General features: G+C 40.3%; 2 protein-coding genes across 2 annotated transcripts; both read left to right on the forward strand.

The window, feature by feature from the left end:
* The first annotated feature begins 1,576 nt into the window (after positions 1–1,576).
* On the forward strand, positions 1,577–4,430 carry snrpd3l (small nuclear ribonucleoprotein D3 polypeptide, like). Its single transcript, XM_083902755.1, has 4 exons — positions 1,577–1,681; positions 2,981–3,120; positions 3,228–3,420; positions 4,313–4,430. Exons 2-4 carry the CDS (start codon positions 2,995–2,997, stop codon positions 4,375–4,377), a joined length of 384 nt encoding a protein of 127 aa, XP_083758881.1. The 5' UTR covers positions 1,577–1,681; positions 2,981–2,994; the 3' UTR covers positions 4,378–4,430.
* A 5,266-nt stretch (positions 4,431–9,696) lies between these two features.
* Positions 9,697–22,852, forward strand: camkk2 (calcium/calmodulin-dependent protein kinase kinase 2; the record flags this gene model as incomplete). Its single annotated transcript, XM_083902683.1, has 17 exons — positions 9,697–9,921; positions 10,932–11,258; positions 14,226–14,273; positions 15,208–15,261; positions 16,674–16,725; positions 16,893–17,026; positions 17,818–17,854; positions 18,259–18,280; positions 18,368–18,456; positions 19,197–19,396; positions 19,506–19,559; positions 19,635–19,708; positions 19,825–19,912; positions 20,012–20,143; positions 21,505–21,608; positions 21,813–21,866; positions 22,780–22,852. The coding sequence occupies 17 exons, from the start codon at positions 9,697–9,699 to the stop codon at positions 22,850–22,852; spliced, it is 1,767 nt and encodes a 588-aa protein (XP_083758809.1).
* Between the last annotated feature and the right edge of the window lie 486 nt (positions 22,853–23,338).

Raw genomic sequence — 23,338 nt, forward strand, 5'->3', positions numbered from 1 at the left:
ACAGCAAGGAAGTGGTGCACACACACACACACACACACACACACACACACACACACACACACACACACACACACACACACACACACACACACACACACACACACACACACACACACACACACACACACACACACACACAGCCCAGTTACCAACCATTCAAAACAAAGCTTGTTTGATCTATTCAACTATCAGTCCATACGCCTGTAATGTGGCACACAAACACACACACACACACACACACACACACGCACACGCACACACACACACCCCCACACACACACACACACACACACACACACACACACACACACACACACACACACACACACACACACAGGTTTGCAAAGGTATCTTTCTTAGGACACTGTATTGACGTCCATTCATTTGCACAACCTGAACAAAGCGCTATCAATCAATTAATGCCTAACCGCAACTTTAACCTAACCACGTTTCAAATCTTAGCCCTAGACTTTACCAGTTTCTCAAAAAAGAAGGCGGTTCTGCCTTATTCGGACCAGGTTCTGGTCCCCATGAGGACACCTGGTCCTGACACGGTCAGTGTTTCTGCCAGAAAAGGGTCCTTAAGAGGTAACAAACACAAGTGTACACACACACTTACGACTACAGACTACTCTGCAAGGAGTGTTTACAGAGTATCCTGACTGCTGACGCCAGTCAATGGGCCTAATGCAATGGAAATCAAATGAAGGTTCATACGATGATGTCTTTTATTATGCCATTATGCCTTCACTTTCCTCATTAAAAAGCCCTTCCTCTGTGAGAAAGACCTACATTTAGCGACACTAATGTGCTTTAAACCAATCCCAGAGACGAGTCTGCAGGGAAAAAAAAACATATATGGGTATGTTTTCAGCATGAGCACTGTATTTATTCCAAAACTCTATGATGGTTGCTTTTTATTTTTGCACTTTGTGGTGATGTAGATGTGTATTCAAATGAATAAAGGATAGATGAACAAATAATCTAATTTTAAGATGTGGGGGGTTTGTTTTTACACATTACTAATTCCTGGTTGTTTCCCAGCCTTTTCCTGATGAATGTGTGTGTATTTTTTAAAACAACATTGGTAACACAAGGTTGGGATTCAGTCATCTAAGATATTGTACATTATATCTCAGGAAAATGACTTGCCTATGTTGGAAAAAGTGGGCAAATGCGCTCTTGTCACAATTATGATTGTGAATTCTGGTGCAAGAATTCACAATTTGGGAATCACTGATCTACATAATAAAGTAAATTAATAATTTACATAGAACATAGTTCAGGATGAGACCTCAGTCCATGATGGCATGATGTTCTGAAGAACTACACAAACAGTACACATAGTACACTATTCTGGCAGACATGTATTACAATTTGGGTCATGTCACGCAGTCAACACATGCTTTTTATAAAACTTTTTTTTTTTTTTTTTTTTGACCGTTGTTCCTTTCACAACTTTCCTTGTAAAATGATGACAGGCCGAAACCTGGGCCAGAACACCAAAAAAACTATAAGCCCCACAATGCACCACGGGTAGACACCGGAAGCACTCCTTTGAACTATCGAGGCATTGTGGGAAGGCGGAAAAAGGCTCAAAAAGGGACGCGAAATCGACAAGAGCACGTTGCACAGTCCAGAGTAAAACAACAAAGAAACCCGCTCCCGACACAGAATCAAGGTAAATGTGTGTAATTTTGAACATGACTGATTTATAAATATTTGTCTAACAACGATGTTCGGTGTTTGTGTGTCCACAGAAGCTCATTCATTCACTGAGCCAACATGGCTCCGTCTGTTTTCTGAGCTCGGCTCAGTTGTATACTATAGAACCAGCCACAATTGCTATAAAATGCCCTTTTTTATTTTCGGATCGACTTTGGTCTGTACACGCAACAAGCTCGGAGTTATATGGATGGTTCGGCTCCTGTTAGTTAACTTGGTTATTGTTCACGTAGCATAGCACGCTAATGTGGCTAATTTAGCTAGCTTAGCATTCTGCTTCTGCACTTAAGGAAGTCACAATTTCATCGAGTTTATAGGTTTACTATCGTCACACCACATCCAATGCGAGCGTTAATCAAATCAATGTAACTTTTGTAATACCAGCCGCTAATTCTGTCACGTTCTAGTGTCGCAATTACAGTTAATGGAGCACAAATGTGGTTGACAAAAAGACCGAAACATTTTTGGCATTTCACAGGCAGCAGTAGCTATATTTACATTCTGGAAGCATTAATTTGAGATGACAAAAATACCATTTTTCTTTTGTCCGGTAAGTCTCTGATCTAGTAAACTGGTAATGTTGGTGTTCTCGAATGTCTTGTTTTGACCATAAACCAACATTATTCGGCTTTATATTTATGTTCATATTTATTTCAGACAAAGTGCAGTTACTATTCCAAACAGAAAACGAGACAGAAGAACATATAACGAAATTATAGAAATATATATATATATATATATATATAGAAAAATTATTTATATATTTATATATGTATGTGTGTGTGTGTGTGTGTAATGCCTGTTCTTCAAAATTAATTTATTGGGCTGCAACTGTTTATTTTCATAATGTATTCACCTGCCAATGGTTTTCTATTAATAAGCCATTTGGTCCAGAAATATGTTGCTTTGTGTTACCCAAAAACTTGAAATGAAGCTGTTTTGTCCACAAACCAAAGTTATTCATTTAATTTCCTTTTACGTAGAGCAAAAAAAACCCCACCAAACATTCATTTATAAAGAGAGCTTATATGCTCAATAAATTAACGATCAAATATTTGCCAATTGATGTATAATCAGTAAGATTATTTTTTTTTAGTGGTTAATGCCTAATTCCGAAACACTACATTTCAAAATTAAACATTTTTTATTTGATTGTTCTGGAGTGAAAATTGGAAAAACTAAAAGTTATACAACTTAAAGTATGGGCAGAAAAACATCAAGCACTTGTTAAACGTTTCACACTGTTGTATTTCAGGCAAACCGGTGAAAATGTCCATTGGCGTACCCATCAAAGTTCTGCATGAAGCAGAAGGCCACATCGTGACCTGTGAGACCAACACTGGAGAAGTGTACAGGGGCAAGCTGATTGAGGCTGAGGACAATATGAACTGCCAGGTTGGTCTGGAGTAATAAACTGTCCACAATAGTCATAAATGAAGTAAACGGGATGTAATTTATCTGTTATGGCTATGAAATTTAAGTATGTTCTTCCTTCACTACAGATGTCCAATATCACTGTAACTTATCGTGATGGCCGGGTGGCACAGTTGGAGCAAGTCTACATTCGTGGCAGCAAGATCCGCTTCCTGATCTTACCTGACATGTTAAAGAATGCCCCTATGTTAAAGAGTATGAAGAACAAGAACCAGGGATCTGGCGCTGGAAGGGGCAAGGCAGCTATTCTCAAAGCACAAGGTGAGTTGGAATGTGCAAGTGCCTGGATATTTTATTTTTCCTTCACTCATCTTAACTCAAAAGGTGTAACAAAAAAGATGGTGGCCTCTTATAGAGATGACCTGTCTCCTAATATAAATATAAAGGGCTAATTTAGGATCATTATAAAACACTCAAGTATAATTATTTGACAATTTCTGCCCAAAGGAACATTTATTCAACTCAATTTTACATCGAGGATCTTTTAAAATTAGGGAAAATGTTTTCCACCCATGTAGTAAACAAATTAGTTACTTTTTCGCAATTTAATTATACTACTTTTGTTTGTTTATATGTGAAACTTTTTCTGAAACTTGTGTTTTTATCACAATGGGATCACTAGCCTGCAGAGCAGCAGGCTGATTTGATTATTTTCTCTTAAAAGCCACAGTATAAACTACACAATTGTATTAAAATGTCAAACAAGGACATGCTGTAATTTGTTTATACAATAATGGTCTCACGTGTGTTGTAATTTTAAAATAACTGTGCTTTGAACCATATCCTGTTCCAGCATTGGGACTATGATAAAGAGGCATTGTTTCACTTCTGCTGACCTGTGTTCAGGCTGTTGTGTCGGGGAGTGTATTGAATTCTTATTTTTAGATGTTCTTAATAATGTGTCTCAAGGCTACAAAATCAGACTTGTCTCAATATGTCTATATATACTAAACGTATTATATCTATATAAAGCCAGAGATTTGTTTCCTGGAGAAACGCTCTCATTCTGCCTGCACTAAAGTTTTATAGTGAGCTGAATGACAATAAAGCTTGATTTGATTTTGTTTTGAGATTTCTGTGACCTCTGATGTGACTGCTGCCACATCCCGTCTCTGTGATTTATAACCCTTTTTGTTTTTTTTGTGTTTTTCAGTGGCTGCAAGAGGCAGAGGCCGTGGTGGAATGGGAAGAGGAAATATCTTCCAGAAAAGGCGATAACTTCTATATCTGTGTTAAGATTGTTCCATTGTATAGTCCGAGTTTTTTTTTTTTTAATCGTTTCGTTTGATTGGATATCTTGGATAATGTTTGAAGTCATGTGCTTTGCAGTTTACTGCTTTGCTTTAATTTTTTTATGAAAATAAACATTTCCATTTGACACCTTGTATTTGTACATGACACTAATACTATAACAAATGATAACAGTATGTACATGAGGTACTAATTCATGATGGTTTTGCCAAAAAAAATCCTGTCACACCTCTCACAATGTCAACTTAGAAAAATCATCCTGTATCTGGATCACTGCCTAAATCAGTTTATTCCTTGGTCCATAACCTAATTTATGTCCTCAGAAGATGGCAACTCTTGAGTCTTCAATTTCATGAATTTGAATATCGTCTTTTTTTAACCCTTGAACAAACACATTATCTGTGTTTTAGTGACAAGACATTTGGGGATGTTGATTTTGGGTTTGATATTAACACAGATCAACATTTTATGGGATACTTTATGGGCCATAGAACTACATTTATTGAAAAAATGACTTAAATTTATAATGAAACTCTGAAGTGTGATGAGACACCTGTTACATTATATATGATTCAATTAGAATGAATTATTTTGCTCACAAGTTGTTGAATTGTTGACTGTATTCCATACTAGACGTGAACACAAGCAGTAGTCAGGGTAGAACAGGGATTGTGACACCCCAGCCCTAGGACTTTCCTGGGATTTGAACCAGCAACCTTCCAGTTACAAGCTCAATTCCTTTCCTCTCTCGTGGGCTGCATTTTGAACAAATAATATTAATAGTGGTACTAGGTTTCAGTGTCTCATTGACATATTTTTTGTCTCTTAAAATGCTTTAAAAGACGATGTAAAAATATATATATATATATATATATATATATATATATATATATATATATATATATATATACATACATATAGCTGCTTTAACCTCAGATTGCAACCTTCACTTTCACCATATGGGGGAGCTAGTCAGCTACAAACTTCCTGAAGACATAACTCGGCAAGAAAAAGCACACAATGTTTTATTTTGGGGTCGTGAGTACAACACAGACGGGAACAAATGGCGGCCGTACGTTGTGTCATTGTATGTGGGTGTTTTTGTAGGTAAACGCATATGCTAAAATGTTAAATTACCACACCGCTTGTTTTGTCAACACTTCCTCCATGTGAGGCACGGGACCCGCGTCTCTCCGCTGGATTGGTCAGTCCTACAGTCTCCGCTACACACACACACACACACACGCGCACACACATATACAGCTAGCTTTAGCTCGAGCCGCTTTTCCGCAGACTGCTGCTCACAACGGCTGCTATTAAAAAAAGGAGAAGGAATCTCATAATAACTGGGAATTGTTGGCCGAAGTAGCGCGTTGAGGTATGTTGAATTTTTATTTCACATTTACACAGCATGTGCTCTGGTGTGTGGTCTTGTTTTTTTTTTTTTTTTAATCGGGCGTTTCTCAGCCTCCACACTAGCATCACTTGACTCCGGCTGCCGGACAAACATCTGTATCTTGACAGAAGAAGAAGAAACAGGTGCTAACGCTAGCTAATCCGCGTGGAGCACAATACTAACCGTTTTCTTGTCAATTTGGGATAATTATTGAGAACAAATTGTGTTAATGTGAGTAAAGTCAACCACAACCACACTGAGTGGAGGCGCCTGAGGTTTATTTAAGGGGAACCAGTCAGTGTGTTATGTACTCAAAGTCAACATGCTGTGGTCTGAAAATGTTTGTATTCATTTACTGAATGTGATTAGTGTCATTAATAGCGGTGCGAATCACGTTACGTCACGATACGATACGCGATACATGGTCCACGATACCAATAGTATTCCAATACAACGATTCTGTGATAATCAATATATTGCATGGCAATCACATAGTGCAGGATTTCTATGTTTATTAAAAAAATAGAGAAGAAAGTGCATAAAGTCTATGTATTGGTCGTGGATGGGGTTTCTCTGCCATTATCCTGCTGTAAATGCCCTCTTCATTGGCCAGGTTTGCCTCATTATTTTTGATGGGATATATCGATTCTCGTATTGCACGAGGAAGTACGACGATATATCACCAAATTCATATAACTGGCAGCTTCTGAGACCGCTCAGCCAAACTGGCATACAGTTCCTGTCAGTGGGTATCGAACCAGCGACCCCAAAGGAGGCTGATGCCCAAAGGCAGTGGGTGAGACCAAACTGACATAATAACATAATAATATCAGTTATATTATTGATATTATGTCACAATATAGCGCGCCCCCCTAGAAAAAGTTGGGACCCAAAGGCAACATCTTAGACCACTCAGCAAAACTGACAAAAGGTCACTGTCGAGAGTGGGACTTGAACCAGCGCCCCCCCAGGGGGTGGTCCCAGAACTTATTCTGTTGACCCTCAGGCATAGAATATCTTACAGATATTCAAGGTTTGATTAATCTTATATGACTCAATAATTCCACTGAATGGTTTGATTTTTGTGTTGATAGTATTGATGAGTCGTTCGTCAATCTCGTTCAAGGGAAAGTTATTTTTGACCTTCAAATTTTATTCAGAAAACATGACCTTGAGATATCACAGTGGACATTTTTATGTTGTAGTCTTTTAACTTCCTTTATGAATTGAAAGGAGTATTCCTTGACCATGTCAAACTTTGGGGTATTTTTGGATTCAGTGCTGTGGTTACAGGTCAAATCTTTGTGTCACTGTCAACTGATAACACGGCCGTTGACTAAGACAAGGACGCTCATCCCTCCATTTACAGCAGCTTATCTCCTGCACAGCTCCACAGATCACTGACAGGGTTGTCCTGTTGATCTTTTAATGAAGCTGGGGCATCCTCCGCTGCTCCAGATGGCCCTGTGATGTACTTGTACTACTGCGTTTCTCTGTTGGTATTAATGCTCTACATGGACTTGGACCCCCCACAAGCTCTGATAAGTCCTCACCCCCCTCCTGCCCATGATAGCGCAGGTCGGGTCATGTGACCTTTGTTATCCTAAGAGCCACAGGATGGCATCTGGAGCGCGGCAGCATCTGTTGGCTTTTCACGAGGCTCAAGTCGAACTGTTAGTTCTCATTGAACTGCGGTGATCACCAGGGATCAGGGAAGTTTGTAACTTTCCCCAGCTGTTTGGTCATTATTGTTTTAATTTGATTTGATTTAATGGCTACAAATCAAATTAAAACAAGGCATAAGCACAGATTAGTGTAAAATATCCTGTTGACCTCAGTCTCTAATGTGTCCTGAAGACAGATTCAGGAAATGTTGCCACATGTATGTGTTCTCGAACCACCCTTTCAAATGTGGTGGTGTTTGGTGAGAGGATATGATGGAAGATGGATGAATTTATTGGGAGTGTTCCCACCTGTACTTGGCGTGTCACATGACCTGATTTTAATATCAGAAAGCACATTGTGATAAGTGCTAGGCTAACATAGGTTTCTGGTTTTATAAATGTATGACTCACCAGGAGTAAAGTGCTAAAAATATCGCTTCTGACTTTGTCACGCTCAACCCCACATGAAAATGTATGGAAGAGTATTAGGGCCACATGTATAAAATTACCGTCATGAATTCTGAGATTAATGTCACTTTTTCCCTCAGAATTCTAACTTTCATGGTGCTCAAAGATTTTTGAAAAGACGAATGAAGACATCGTTAAATACTCTCTCGACTCTGCTGTGTTGCAATTGAGATTTGCACTTGCGTCATAAGACAAGTGAAATGTCTTTATACCGTCAAAAACATCATTCTCAGCACATGAACCTCTGCAAGGGAATGGAAACTGGCCCCCTAATGTGTGCTTTACTTTTTAATCTGTGATCAAAGTAGGTTTGGTAAGTGTAGTTTGCTCTTAAGTAGATATAAAAAGCCGTCTGTAGCTGGTGAATTGCAAGTCAGCAGTCACATCTCTGAGTTTCTTCACAAGGCTAAATTTACTTTTCTAGGCACACAGTGTTGCTTTGGTGGCAGTGATGATGGATCTTAACGGTCTAATTGTATTTCATTACCTTTTTTTTTATCTGCTTTTATCAACTAGGATCTGACTCAACTCAATGCACTCGATTCGGAAGTCAACTAGATCAGTAATCTTATTCTTGACCTGTGCTAGTGATAAGCAGCACTCCTGTTTGCAATATCTGGAAACTGTGACCATGAGACAATATTGCTTGATATGAGTCGTTTTGTGTGTGTTTTTTTTCTTTCTTTTTATTATTATTTAACATAATTATTTATAGGCTGTTGATGAAGGTAGAGAGGCCACCTGTAGTGGGTGTCTCTTCCCACACATGGTCCTTATTCTGAACATGGCTGGAGCTCCCAGAGTCTGTTTTTCTTAATGCGTCCTTTTGTTTTCCTGCATCTGTGAGATTTTTTTCCTCAGCTCCCACACACTGACGCCACCACCACCACTGCTTTGTCAAAACCAACAACGAAAAACCAAGGAAAATATCTCGGTGTCTTTCTTTCTTTCGCTCCACACTGTCTCCACTCTCTCCATCCCTCTCAAAGATAATAAGCAGATAATTGACTGAGTGATCATGGAGATGGAGATGGCCCTCTTCAAATTATGTAAAAAGGGTTTTGTTTAGCTGCTATATTTTGTTTGCTGATAATGTTTATGTCTATTTGTTCATGTTGCGTGACTGGCATCAAAAGCAGACTGAGCCATTGCTTTGATAGAAATATCACGTGATTCCTTTAAGAGGTGAACTATTTCATATGAGATGCAATTGCCTGCATTAATTAGCACCTAACAGAACATGCTGAGAAAAGAAAAATCAGATTTTCACAGATGCTTCATATGGATTAATTAACAGTTTTAACCTCCACATATTAATTATATTAATTTAAATGTTCAGGGTAAATCAGGAGGCATTTATTCCTGTCAGATAAAATGCATACGACAAAAAAACAAACAAACAAACAATCATGCATTTGGCTCACAAACAAATTTAAATTTGAATTTATACAGGTGAGAGGGCAGATCATTCTCAGCTATGATACAAACCCACTTGCAAGAATAGTAGAAATGATCAGACAGAAATGGTTTCCATGTTTTACCAAAAAAACATCATCCTTGCTGTGTAGTTTACACGTCAGACAGTCCAAAGCAACATATTCCAGTGTCATCCTTTGGCAGTGAGCCTTAGATGGAGCCTTATCCATTATCCAATATATTTCCTTCTCTTAAAATGTCTGCTCTTGTGTCTTAGGACCCATTCTCACCGTGGTTCTCATCTGATGGAGCACTGGTTATCAGTCTTCTCAAAAAGCCACAATGTATCCTTGTCACGTAACCCCCTGGCCCTCTGCTGAGCCACCGGCATCTTGTGGCAGCCATGCGCCCCCCGTGCTCCCCTCACAACCTCTACCTGACCTGCTGTGCAGCTGCCCTGCTCCGCCTTTGACCGGCCACCCCCAGACGCCGTCACCGGATCCCATGGAGTCCCTCATTGTGATCACCGAGTACGAACCCAGCAGACCTGAGACTGGGGAGGAGGAGGTAAGGGCCCAGACACAGGAGAACAAGTTCAAGAGAATCTGTCAAAGTTTTTTTTTTATCACATCAGTTTTTTATCAACACAGAAAAGACTTTTGGGAGCCCTTAAACACTATATTTGTTGAAAAATGGGGGTCCCAGAGTGAAAAACACTCAAAACAACAACCGTTGCGTTTTAGTGTTATTTCTTAGGAAAACGATGATGTCATCATGCCTCACAGCCCCACCTCTCTTATCAAATCTTAACCTCACCTTTGCTCACAGAGCAAACGCTTCATGCATATGCTTCATGTCTTCTTCGTTTTTTAGTGTGTTTTTGTGGCAGCGCTACAGCGCCACATACAGGTCTGGCATATACTAAATATCAGGCATGTCCAAATCCAGCCCACGGGCCAATCACGACCCATGGTCAGATTTTGTATGGCCCGCAGCTTCAGTTTTATAATGTATTACTTATGGCATCCCAATTAGCTCATCTGGTATGGAGTTGCGCTTTGAAACCAGAGTTCCGTGTTTGAAACTCAGCCATGACAGACAAATCTATCCATCGATCCTTTCAGTTATGCAGATGTAATAGGCAGATATATATATATTTTTTTTTTCACTCCTGCGTTACTTGTATTACAAAACAGTGTATTTGCATATACATTATAGTAATACAAATTTGAATTCTCACATCAAATCTGGCCCTTGTTAAAAAAAAGTTTGGACACCTCTGCTATATATGCTGTGTATACTACAGTGTTTAGAGTAGTTGAAATTAAGCCATGTGTGTAGAACACTTTTCACAATGAAAGAGAAAAAGATTGTATAGGAAAGTGTAATAACTTTAATGTCACATTTCAAGACTTTTTCAAAATGTTCTATCTTAATTATGTTACGTTATGGTATTTCTTCATTGTAATATCTAATATAAGTGGAAATAAGCACAAAGTGTATTGTTGTATATAAACCTAGTAAAGAATTACCGGTACATGCGATTAGGTGAATAAAATGGATGTTTTACACCTCAGGTAGAAGAAATGGACAGTTCTGAGACACCCGAGCCGGCGTCCTTCTCAACCCCGTCCTGCGACCTGCTGTCCCACACAGTTCGCCGGTCAGGGGCTCTGCTCCCCGAAAGCCAGGAGCAAAGAGGACGATTGAACCTGTCAGACAGGAAATTGTCTCTGCAGGAACGCTCGCCAAGTGCAACGTCCCCCTGCAGCTCTCCTGGACTCAACGGGCGCTATATTTACCCGTCATTACCGTACTCACCCATCACATCACCGCACTCCTCGCCCCGCTTGCCCCGACGGCCCACTGTGGAGTCCCACAGTGTTTCTATCACAGACCTCCAGGTATGATCCAGCCTTGAGTCTTAATCCGCTTCCTGTGTTATGGATGTGAAAGTTCTTTGAAGTCGTTTGAGTGAGTGTGGTGTTGCACGTGTGGACAAATATGAGCGCTGCTAACAGAAACATATGCTTTGTTGATCCAATAATTCTCAAAGATTGAGATAATATGTGGTGACATCAAGTGCAATAATCTTTGTGATTATATAATTCATGGATGCTCCTTAATTTATTCTGCTCCACATGACCTGTGTATTCCCTTGTTCTTTGCTTAAAGCATTGCACATGAATGAACACATTAACTAATGCTCTCACAGAGCCAGGCTCTTGCTACAAAACATCTGTAAGTTTGTCACAGTAACGGCATCACACTTTGTCTGAAAATAAGCAGAACTCTGTGTGACTTTGTCTTAAAAAAAACAAAAAAAACAGCAGCACGCTGGTAAAGACTGAAGTTTTTGGATGTGAAGGTAAGGGTTTCGCTGTCCCAGTAGATGTAGGTCATTTGAGTTTCCCTTGTTGTAAATAGACACAGAAACCTGTAGACGTCCTGTACTGTAGCTATAATTAGCAATAACAGTTTTGCTTTGACTTAATCACTTAATATAGATGTGGGGAAAAATGCACACAGGTTAATTACTGGGTGTCTGCAGATCCGTTAATTACACTGTCCAAAATTAAGGCCTTTTTGCAAAAATAAATGACAATAAATCCTGCATTCAAAGGTCTCGAAAAATGCCACAGACACAATAAACTAGATTCTCTTGCAAATTTGTTAAATCTGTAATTGCCGTTGTACACATATTGCAAATCAGACTTTATTATGTGAGTGTGTACGGAATATAAACAAGCACAGGGTTAGGGATAGAGAGCATAAAAACCTCGGGGTAAAAAAAAATATAGTGGAGGATAAAGCTGTTCTTTGGAGCTTTTAAGCTGTGATTGAGCAGAGCTATGACGGTTGCTTCGAGGGCTCAGTCTGCTTGCTTTTTTAGTTTGACTGCTCGCGTCTTCATCTGCTCTCTCTCTGTCTCTCTTTGGAGATTCTCCTCGCACTCAATGCATGTTCAAGGCTTGACGAGATGGACCTGTTAACTGGGTGCACATTACAAGTGACCTTGATATTACATTTAGCTTCCTTAAATCTGCAGATGTCTTGCAATTAGGCCAAGATTGAAAATTGTGTCTGCAAAACGTTCTGCAAGCCAGTGCTAAAGACTCTTACAGACTGTGAAGTAATTTCAAAAGCACGAGAAGGCTTTGTCATGCCGAAGAACATTTTGTCCAGAGAGCTCAGCACAGCCACAGAACATGCATATGTTCAAATCAGTCCTCAGAGCTGCAGAAAAACCAAACTATTGTAACAAACAGGAGATTCAGACCTTTATTGACACTTATCTGAGGTTCATCTTTAACATCAGGTGCCCACAAAAAAGCATTAATGATGAGCTGTGGCAAAGGGCGGAACAAGAGACAGTTGGCGAACTAATCCTGAGGAGAAACTGAGGGCTGGACTGGACACACTAAATAAACTAGCATCCAACATCACCCGCCAGGCTGTGACCTGGAACCTGCAAAATAAAAAAAGGGAGAGGGAACAGCCCAGGAACAGTTGGAGATGAGACACTGAGGCAGAACTGAAAAAAACGCAAGAAACCAGCTGGAGAGAGGCAGAGAAGATAGCCCATGGTTGGGTCAGCTGTTAGTGTCATTAATGGTGGATGCTCTGTTAGAGGGGAAGTACACTACCGACTTTTATATATTATTATATTATTATAAATAATAATTTTGCGCTTCAAGAACCAGCAAAACTGTTCTCAGCTGTGCTAACATAATTGCACAAGGGTTTTCTAATCATCCAATAGCCTTCTAACGCGATTAGCAAACACAATGTACCATTAGAACACTGGAGAGATGGTTGCTGGAAATGGGCCTCTATACACATATGTACATATTCCATTAAAAACCAGACATTTGCAGCTACAATAGTCGTTTACCACATTAACAATGTATAGAGTGTATTTCTGATTCATTTAATGTTGTATTCATTGAAAAAAAGTGCTTTTCCTTCAGAAATGACCCTAAACCTTTGAACGGTAGTGTATATTGGCTGGAAATAATTCCAGCCACAGGCAGTGGTAACTCAAACCCATGTCCAATACAACATTAAAAAAAACATCACTGCTGCAATAAAACCAGTAGACATGAAAACGAGCAATATGAAATCTCATTTTCATTTCCAGTGTCAATTCTCACCTGTGTTTTTGTGACCAAGTGTGAGGAGTAATACAAGTCTGGGCTCCTCCTGGTGAGAGATAGCGTGTGACCCCGTTCGCCGGTCACTCGTACAAAGTGAACTTTCCTGATCCTACAACTACAAGTCATTTAGTGTGAATTAAAATGAATGGAATGCTCTTAGTACTTACAATGTATCCCAATTCTATATGCGGATCATTTTTCCATCTTCATAAGCACTTAAGTCTTCCAGCAAATGGACATTAACAATAATAATAATAAAAAAAAACTGCATTTAGACATGTGCTTTAGACACTGCATATGAATCTGCTCTGCTCTGTTTGTTCTCGGTACTCAGTGTTCAAAATCAATTCTGCTCCTCACCATAATAACAGGATATAATACACTTTCACTGGACTGCATAGTTTCCTCCAATCACGAGCACTACAAAATGCATATACTTCTAAAACCATTAGAGCAATGCAGTATATCTTATCCATCTCTGACTCTGTTGCAGGATTAGATTAGATTTGATTAGATTAGCGTTAATGTGTCTGTCTCTATTCATTAATCCACATTTACCTTTGGTGGTTGGACTTCTGATTAAGAATTTGTCACGGTGGAGCTTCATATGAAAATGTCAAATTCGACTAGGGATGGTAAGAGAATGGATTTGATTTGGAGCCATTCACTGTTTTTTTTTCTCTCTCTCTCTCTCTCTCTCCCTTTCTCTTCAAGGACTGTGTTCAACTCAACCAGTATAAGCTGAAAGATGAGATTGGAAAGGTACCGTCAGAGACAACTCACTGATTGCTCCCTTTCACTGACTCTTCCATTTCCCTTCTCCCTTTCCACCCACTGCATGTCTGTCAAGTAGCGCACATCATCAAGGACATGCAGTCACAGTCTCTGATATCCTCTCTCGCGGCTGTCCCCATTTCCCAAACTCTGTGTAAACCACCAGGCCATGGGAGAGTTGGAAGATGGATGAGAGGCTGGTATAAATAGTTCTCTCTAAGGGTTGTGCAAAGCTTGGTGGATGGAATGAAGTGTGTGTGTGTGAGTGTGAGTGAGCCAGTGAGTGGGTTGTGGGTTTAGATTTAGGGTTTAATAAGACAGCACTTGTTTGTTTCTGCTTGTACTCTATGCAGGCATGCTAATGATTTTGTGTTAAAGTGGTTTATTAGAGAGAGATTTCTGTTATCAGATTATCTCCAGGACTGTAGCTCTGTGCTGATTCTCCAATCTGCCACACCAGCATGAAGTGAGCCTGCACCCCCCACCCTCCCCTCCTCTCTTTCTCTCTGTTTGTTTTTGTGTGTGAATTTCTGCACACGGGCCTCTAATTGGGCCTAGTTTTCATCCTGAATTTCATGTGTGCGTGTGGGCAGGGCAGCTTGATAACACAAACCAGATCCAGTTTCCTTAATTAGCCTGCAATCAAAAATGAAAGAGAGGGAACGATGATTTGAATTTTTCTGTTCTCACTTTGAAGCAGCTGGTGCTCTGTCAGTGTTCACTGTCGGCCCACGCACATCCCTTGTCTGTATGTGTTTGTGTATTTGTTCCTGTGTCTGTATCTGTATGTATTTTGAACATTTGCTCTGCACATAATGTGGTATTTTTTGTATAAAAAACGAGGAAAAAAAATAAGAATATTGACAGCTGCTCAGTGTCATTTTTATTGGCTTCTTTTCTCATTTACTTCCTCCTGAACCAGGGCTCCTACGGTGTTGTCAAGCTGGCGTACAATGAGGACGACAACACATATTATGTGAGTTCTTCACACACACACACACACACATACGCAGACACAGATGTGATTACACCGTCTGTGTTTTTTCCACTTGTCACTCAGATGCAGGCACACACACACACACGCACGCATGCACACAGAGGCATAGTGTCTGTGTCAGGGCCCCCTCATCACATTGACTGGTGTGATTTAATGTGAAAACTCCACATTTGAAAAGTGTCTGCAGTTAATTGTGCCTTTGCCTCTGTTGTGCTGTAATCACAAATCAGCTCAAGCTTTTACCCTGTTTGTCTGTTCTACTGTTCTTATTAAGCTGCACAATACTGACAGTGGCGTAGGAATTATTTTAATATCCCTCCCAAGTGACAAAGCTCACATGTCACTGTCAGTGATTATATCATTGCCATAATAACTTAGGGCACTGAGGTTATTAAGAAAATAAAGCTGCAGTGCGTAATTTTTTTCTTTTTTTGGGGGGGTATTATATGCCTCTGTGAATGTTGTAACATTATTTGTATGGTGCATCCTGTCTCTAAAGTCTATAGTATCTAGGCCTGAGGTTGTGATTTGTGCTTTTCTATCCTGCTACCTCAGCAAGTCACCGCTCAACTGTCTCCAAATGGTGCAGAACGTTACTGCAATGACTCACATTATACTAAAGTAAAAATCAGCCTGACGTTTGCCCCGTGATATTTTACTAAACATTAAATGTAATAATAGGCCTTTCTATGTGGAGTTTCTTACCATTTCTCCCAGTATGTGCAGTTCTCTTTCGTCCTCCCACAAAAACACAATTGTGGATTTAATTGGTGACTCTAAAATGACTGTGGGTGTGAATGTGAGAATGGATGGTTGTTTGTCTCCATATATTGGCCCTGCAATAGACTGGCGACCTGTCCACAGTGTACCCCCACTTTTCTCCTATATGGCGCCTTTCCACTACACACAGTCGCACCGTGGCGGGACTGTGTAGTGGCAAAGTGCCATTAGTCAGCTGGAATTAGCACCAGCTCCCCTCGACCCTCATGTGGAGGATAAAACGGGTAGAAAATTAGTAAATGAATAAACATTATAAATATTATGATACAGTATGTTGCCATCTATAAAGCAGTTTCTTCAAGATGAGGAGCAACGCAATGTACACGAGTTGCTTATTTCATGCTCATTTCAGTCCTTTCACACAGAACGACAAGCGAACAGTCTTTTGTCCTGATGAATGTGAATAGTGTTCGAAGTCACAGACAGACAAAGGATGTTCAAGGTGACATTTTTAGGCCTTGAGATATTTGTGTGTAGGTGTGAGTGGGAGCACTGTCAGACATCAGACTCTTTTTGTATCTTCCTGCTAGCATGTTCTATGGACCTCTTGCCCACTAGCTTTATCCCTCTCAGCTCCTCCATCTAAACCCACCTCCCTTTCTCTCCTGTAGGCGATGAAAGTGCTGTCCAAGAAGAGGCTGATGAGACAGGCAGGTTTCCCACGTAAGTGTGGAGCCAGAGGTAGACGGCTAACAGAGCAGAGAGCACAGAGACTCTTTTAATTCTATAGCAGCACATGAATACAGTTTACTACTACTTTATACCTGTTCTGCTTATTGTATCTTTAATTTCTTATCCTACCTTTTCCCACCCGCCCTCCCCTCCATCAGGGAGACCTCCTCCTCGTGGAGCCAAAGCAGCCCCCGAGGGTCCAGCTCAACCCAAAGGGCCCCTGGAGCGGGTCTACCAAGAGATTGCCATCCTGAAAAAGCTGGACCATCCCAATGTCGTAAAACTAGTGGAGGTGAGAGTGGATAAGATAAATATCTACAACACAATACATGAGTGACAAATATAATTGAGTCTGTGGAAAGTATGTGAAAGTATACAAAATAAAACCTCTAGTTGTATTTCATTTAAAGGACCGGTGTGGAAGAATTTGTGACATCTAGTGGTGGGACTGCAAATTGTAATACAGCATCCCTTCTTTTCAGATTACTGTCGAAACATGGCGGCACAAGACGGCAGCCCTTATAAAGCAAGGCCTTCGCCTTGAGTACATAGAGTATAAAAGGCTTATTATATTCTAACTCTTTTTATTTTAAAGCGATTACATACTTACCTTAAATATACCTCACCGTAGTCTATTAATTTCCGACCAGTGTACCATCCTAAATATTTTATACTGGACCTTTAAATAAAGTAATACACATATTGTCATCCCACTAATAGAACAACATTCTTCTATTCATATCCAGCAGGCTGTACACTGAGAGGTGTAATTCTGCCCTACACAGTTGAACGTTCTTGATTCGGGATTATCTCAAATTACAAAACAGCAGTAATAGTAGTTGTAAACGCATGGAATCTCAATGGAATGGTGAAAAATTATGCAGCTTCTCATATATCATTATCCTGTAATGTGGTGGTGTGTAATAAAGGCCTTGGTTTCCACTCATGATTATCATCAGCAACGCTCACAGTACAATCTGTGGAAGTGCATTTTATTTTTCTCAGCATGCAACAAACGAAAGATGATTAGGGTTGTGTGTGTGTGGTTACACTAATCCACATTTGCATGTGATTTGTTGCCAGGTTTTGGACGACCCCAGTGAGGACCATCTGTACATGGGTACGTTATGGCCTGCTAGCCAGGCGTCAACACACACACACATGCTGGTTTTGCAGTCATTATGTGGACACTCATAGACATAATGCATTCCCTAGCCCCTTATGCTAACCTTAACTATCACAACTAAATGCCTAACCCTAACCTAATTATAACACTCACCCTAAAATCAGGTCTTCATCCTCAGAAAGCCTGTTAAAGTTGTGTGGACCAGCCAAAATGTCCTCACAAAGAAAGGTTTGCATGACAATTGGTCCACACAGCCTTCTAGAGACATGCACACACACACACATACACAGTCTTACAATGACACATAAATGAAGGTCATTTGAAAAGATGTTTTTAGTTTCTGTGTCCTGGTAACTGAAAAGCTTTTATCACTAACCTCATCTGTGTTTCTGTCACAGTGTTTGAGCTGGTGAAGAAAGGGTAAGTTAAGCCTCTTTCATAAGTGTAAAGTGCTCTATCCCATTGCTTATGATCGCTAATTACCTGTTAATGTGTTCATGTATTCAGAGCTGTGATGGAGGTGCCAACAGATAAACCTTTCAGTGAGGACCAGGCACGCTTTTACTTCCAGGATCTGCTCAGGGGAATTGAGTACTGTGAGTCCAAACCTCCTGTTATCCTTCCCTTCAGTGTGTGACTACAGGGTTAGTTAGGTTGTTAGGTTGTTTTTATCTTTCTCTTGATGATTTGTTGTCTATTTTATACAGTGTCACTCGGTACACAAACAACGGTTTCTTCTCTATTCTATACAGTTCTCTATAATATCTTGCTGTAAAGCCCCACGTCAGCATTGTTCATATTTTCATACCTAAATTAGGGCACATATATAGTTGTGAACACCCACATTTAAATAATGTATTTGCAGATATCAAGATTATAGTATCAACAATATAGTATACAATATATACTATATTGTATGCTCTTACTGCATGTATGAAGGGCTAACCTTGTCCCACAGTCCTCTGCCTTTTACATAACCCCTTCTGTTCTCTTCGCTGCTCTGTGATCTGTAGCAAATCACGGAGCTCATTTCACGTCATCTCTGTGGCTCTTAATTAATTTCAGCACAGGAGAAGAGGTTTTTGCATCGAGTGTCATCCATGAGCACTGAGAGAAGGCTCTGCAGCAGAGACACCCATGTATTATTTTGGTTGCAAATGCATTTCGAGCTGATTCATATGACACTAGCAGGAACTACGTAGGCGTAATTCTTTCTATTTACATATGAAATGTTGATGCCACGTCCTATTTGTTCTCAGATACAAAAAAGAATTAGTCAAAAGGTGCAAATGCACTTCGTTTTTTGTCATAATGAATATTTTTTCTGTCTCTTCAGTACATTACCAGAGGATTATCCACAGAGACATCAAGCCCTCTAACCTGTTGGTGGGTGAAGACGGACACATCAAGATAGCAGACTTTGGTGTCAGTAACCAGTTTGAAGGAGCTGATGCTCTCCTGACAAGCACAGTGGGAACTCCTGCTTTCCTTGCACCTGAGGCACTCTCCGAAACCAGAAAGAACTTCTCTGGAAAGGTACCAAGCTCACTACTGCCCTCTGGGGATAGTTTGTTAGAAATGCAGGTTTTTGTTGTTGTTTTTTTAAAATACAATTGATTCTGTATTTATTTATTTCCACAAAAAGGCTTTGGATGTTTGGGCCATGGGAGTGACACTTTATTGCTTTGCCTTTGGAGTGGTGAGTCTCTGTTCATACAGTTTCTACTCTGCTTTTTTCTACCACTAAAACCAATAATTATCCATTTCTTCACAGTGTCCCTTTATGGATGAGCGCATCCTCAGTCTTCATCAGAAAATCAAGACACAACCCGTGGTGTTACCTGAACGGTCAGTCCTGCGCCTCCTGTCGATAACACGCCACTGCCCAGTGACTGCTATGAGTAACTCTGTTATTTATCTGATCCAAACTTTTATTTTTAGCCTTGATTTCCTTTCTATTTCAGCACTGACATATCAGATGACCTCAAAGATTTGTTGATGAAAATGTTGGACAAGAACCCAGAGAGCAGGATATCAGTCGCACAGATTAAGGTAAAGGAGGAGTGCTAAAAGAAAGAGATTGATTCATTTGAAACATTTTTTCTAAGCGGGAAAAAACATTTCTCATTCGTTCTGTTCATTTATGTCCAGGTGCACCCGTGGGTGACGAGGCACGGCGCGGAGCCCCTCCCACCGGAGGACGACAACTGTTGCATGCTCATCGAGGTGACCGAGGAGGAGGTGGAGAATTCTGTTAAACACATCCCCAGTCTGGCTACAGTGGTGAGTTCATGACCTCATTTTTTTTTTTATCCCACAAAAACCTCATTTTAATGAGAATCACAGTCACACCATAGCCCAGTTCTCTGACTTATTACTGCTGCATAGTTTATTTTTAATTCTCGTTTTAGTTCTCGGTGCTCACGCGGCACGGATTTGTGCCGCAGGTGCAACCATGGTCATTTGAAAATGATCATACACAATTTTTTCATATGGACATCCTGGGGGTTTGTGTTTATAGGTCACATATTAAGGCTGAAAGTTATGATTCATTTTATATTGCATTTTTAGCAGTGATATAAAGTGTCAATAATTGTGTAGAAGTTACAAATTAGACCATTTTTTCTTTTCCTTTTGTTCTTAAAAACGAGCCAAGTGAACTTACGACGAATATGACGTATTTCACAAATTCAATCCGATTTTAAACATTTTGAGTACTTTTTGCTCAGGTGTGTTTATATTATTGGAGAAAATTATATTTTTTCCCATCTGATTGCCTAGGCTGTGCTGAAAAAGATATAAGACACTCTATTTTGCACATTCTCGTAGCCTCTCTACATTTTAGAACGCCGAAATGCTCTGTGTTCTAAGGTATAAAAAGAAAAAGTTAAATTTGACTTCTTTACTGATATTTAATCTTTTTGTTGTGCTATTCGAGCAGGTGTTTGGCTCACTTTATCATTTTGATTTATTTCCATGTTACATTTAAAGTTGCAATGCATAACTTAAAATTTGTATTTTATTATTCTGCCCCCATTTGGGTTTCATGAACAGAAAGGATGTGTTTGTGATTATACCCAAGCAGCACAGGGGTGAGTGGGCCAAACTACTGTGAAACCACGGTTTTTGAGCAGGAGAACTCACTTCTGTAACTTTTTATGATGAGTTTCTTTGTGTTTTCAGTCGTGGAAATGTCGACATGAGCTCTCCAACGCTGCGCTACTCAGAAATAGAGAGAGTGAGGTGTAGCTGATAGGGTTAATCGACATTGTGGGAACTCATTTAACAATGGTTTAAAATATAATATATATTTCTTCATGTTTAGGTTAAGTTCTACACTACCTTTTTTATTTTTTGCCAAATATTAAATTTTTTTGTGCTTTGTTTATTGTATGAAAGTCTATAATTAGTGCTTGACTCGAAAGGGCAGACAGATTCATTATTTCCAACTCATATACCCACTGTCTGAACAAAGCTAAATGTGGAAATGTCAAATCTGCCGTCACCGTGTGTAATGATCTATGTCACAACGGCACATGCATACAGGCAAATAAGGTGCTGTAAAAGAAACATGATGGTTGTTTTACTGGTATAGTTTTTTTTTTTTTTTTTCAATTGTGTATTATGTTTTCTTTTTTTCCAAGATCCTTGTGAGAACCATGTTGAGGAAGCGTTCCTTCGGGAACCCCTTTGACTGGGGCCGCAAAGAGGACCGCGGCAGTTTGAGCGCTTCGGGGCAAACACTCATGTGAGGCTTGTTTACACAAACACAACAGACTTTAAGCCCCCCCCCCAGTTTCTACCTTCAGGATTTGAAGTCACTTTTTAACAGAAAAGAAAAATGATGCTCTCACCAGTGTGCTGTCAACAAGAGCTGTAGCCAGCGAATGTTTGTCAAGTAAACAGCTGTTGTCCCTTTCTCTCCCCCCACCCCCCATCTCCTGCCCTGCAGCAAAGGCAGAGCAGGCAATGTTCGCTACTGTTACATACATTGTAACCAAAGAAGGTAAATAACTTCAGGGAAAATGTACCTGCTGTGGTACGCGTTTCGTTAAATCGACACTTTGCATGATGGAGACAGCTGTATTTATCAATGTGGCTTTTAGTGGTTAAGTATCCTGCTGCAGTGAGCTTGTCAACGGTCTGTCAACATCTGCAAGAGTATTTACTGTGTTACTCAGAGGAGTAAAGCATGAGGAGAGCAGAATATCCTTATAGCAAATGATCACAGTCTTAAGTTAAGATTAAGTGTTTGAGTATATGTTATATTGACTGCCGTATTAAGGTCCACTGTGTAAGAGCTGAGTGACATCTAATGAGGATAAACAGAACTCCTCTGTTTACCTCAAGTGCAACAAAGAAGTACGGTAGCCAGAAAGGATATTGTTCTCCACTTCAAGAAACATGGCAACACAAGAAGGTGGCCCTCTAAAAGCAAAGCCCTCACCTGCAGTGCATATAAAAGTCTTAATTAAGGCTGTAAAAACCTTCAAATGTTTATTTTTAAAGTGACATTTATACAAACATACGTATGGGTATGGATAAATCTGCCTAAATGTTACACACTGGACCTTTAAAACACGTGTAGTACAGACAAATACGTTGAAAATGACACTGGTTTTAGGTTTGAACTCTTTCCCTGCATGAGGCGTTCACTCCCGTCCAAAAACATGCCTGTAAATGAATGTCAGCGTACATCCTTGACAAAAAAAAGGATGCTTTATCCTTATTTTTCCACTTTCCGCCATAATGTATGATAGACGTCAGCCCGACAGCTTGCCCGGCCTCCTAAGTGCCTGCTGCCTTGTATTATATAACAGTGAACTGCTTGGTTTCAGTTCCTATAGGGACGACAGCAGGCCTTTTTCTGCACGGCTTGCGACTGAAACCAAACGCTGCGTCTCTGCTTTGTTACTTAGGAAACAGGAGAGTGGCGACGGCACGAGGAGCATGGACCTGCCATATGTGGGAGAGGACGAGGCTCTCTCCTGATGCACGGCGGCGTACAATGCGACACGACACCGCGCACGTCACAACACCCCTTTACGCCCTGGCAGCGCACACCTACGCGGTGGATTGGACACAGCAAAAGGGAGAAGTTAAGGCACTTTGAAAAACCACTTATAAGCTTCTTTTCGCCACTCTCTCCTCTTATGTAAGGCTAAGTGTGGGGGATTCGGGACATGTGACAATTACATGTGAAACTTCCAAGAGAGGAACCCCACCTGACCCTTGAACCTTGAACGTGTCTGCAGCTCTCACCACCTGAACCAGTCTCCTCTAATGTTATGCATGCATGTATAGTTTCAGCATGCGTCGTCTCAGGCTCCAAATGTACAGCTCTGTGTTCTAATGTAGTTCTTAGCCACTTTGTGTTGTTTCCTTGTCCTCGCGTGAGGACATTTTCAGGTACATACGGCACATGTTGAACAGGAGGGGACGGTCGCCGTCCGCCGTCACCTCGAGACGTTTGTGCTT

This window comes from Microchirus variegatus (genome assembly GCF_963457635.1).
Source record: "Microchirus variegatus genome assembly, chromosome: 16".
In the NCBI taxonomy this organism is placed as follows: Eukaryota; Metazoa; Chordata; class Actinopteri; order Pleuronectiformes; family Soleidae; genus Microchirus; species Microchirus variegatus.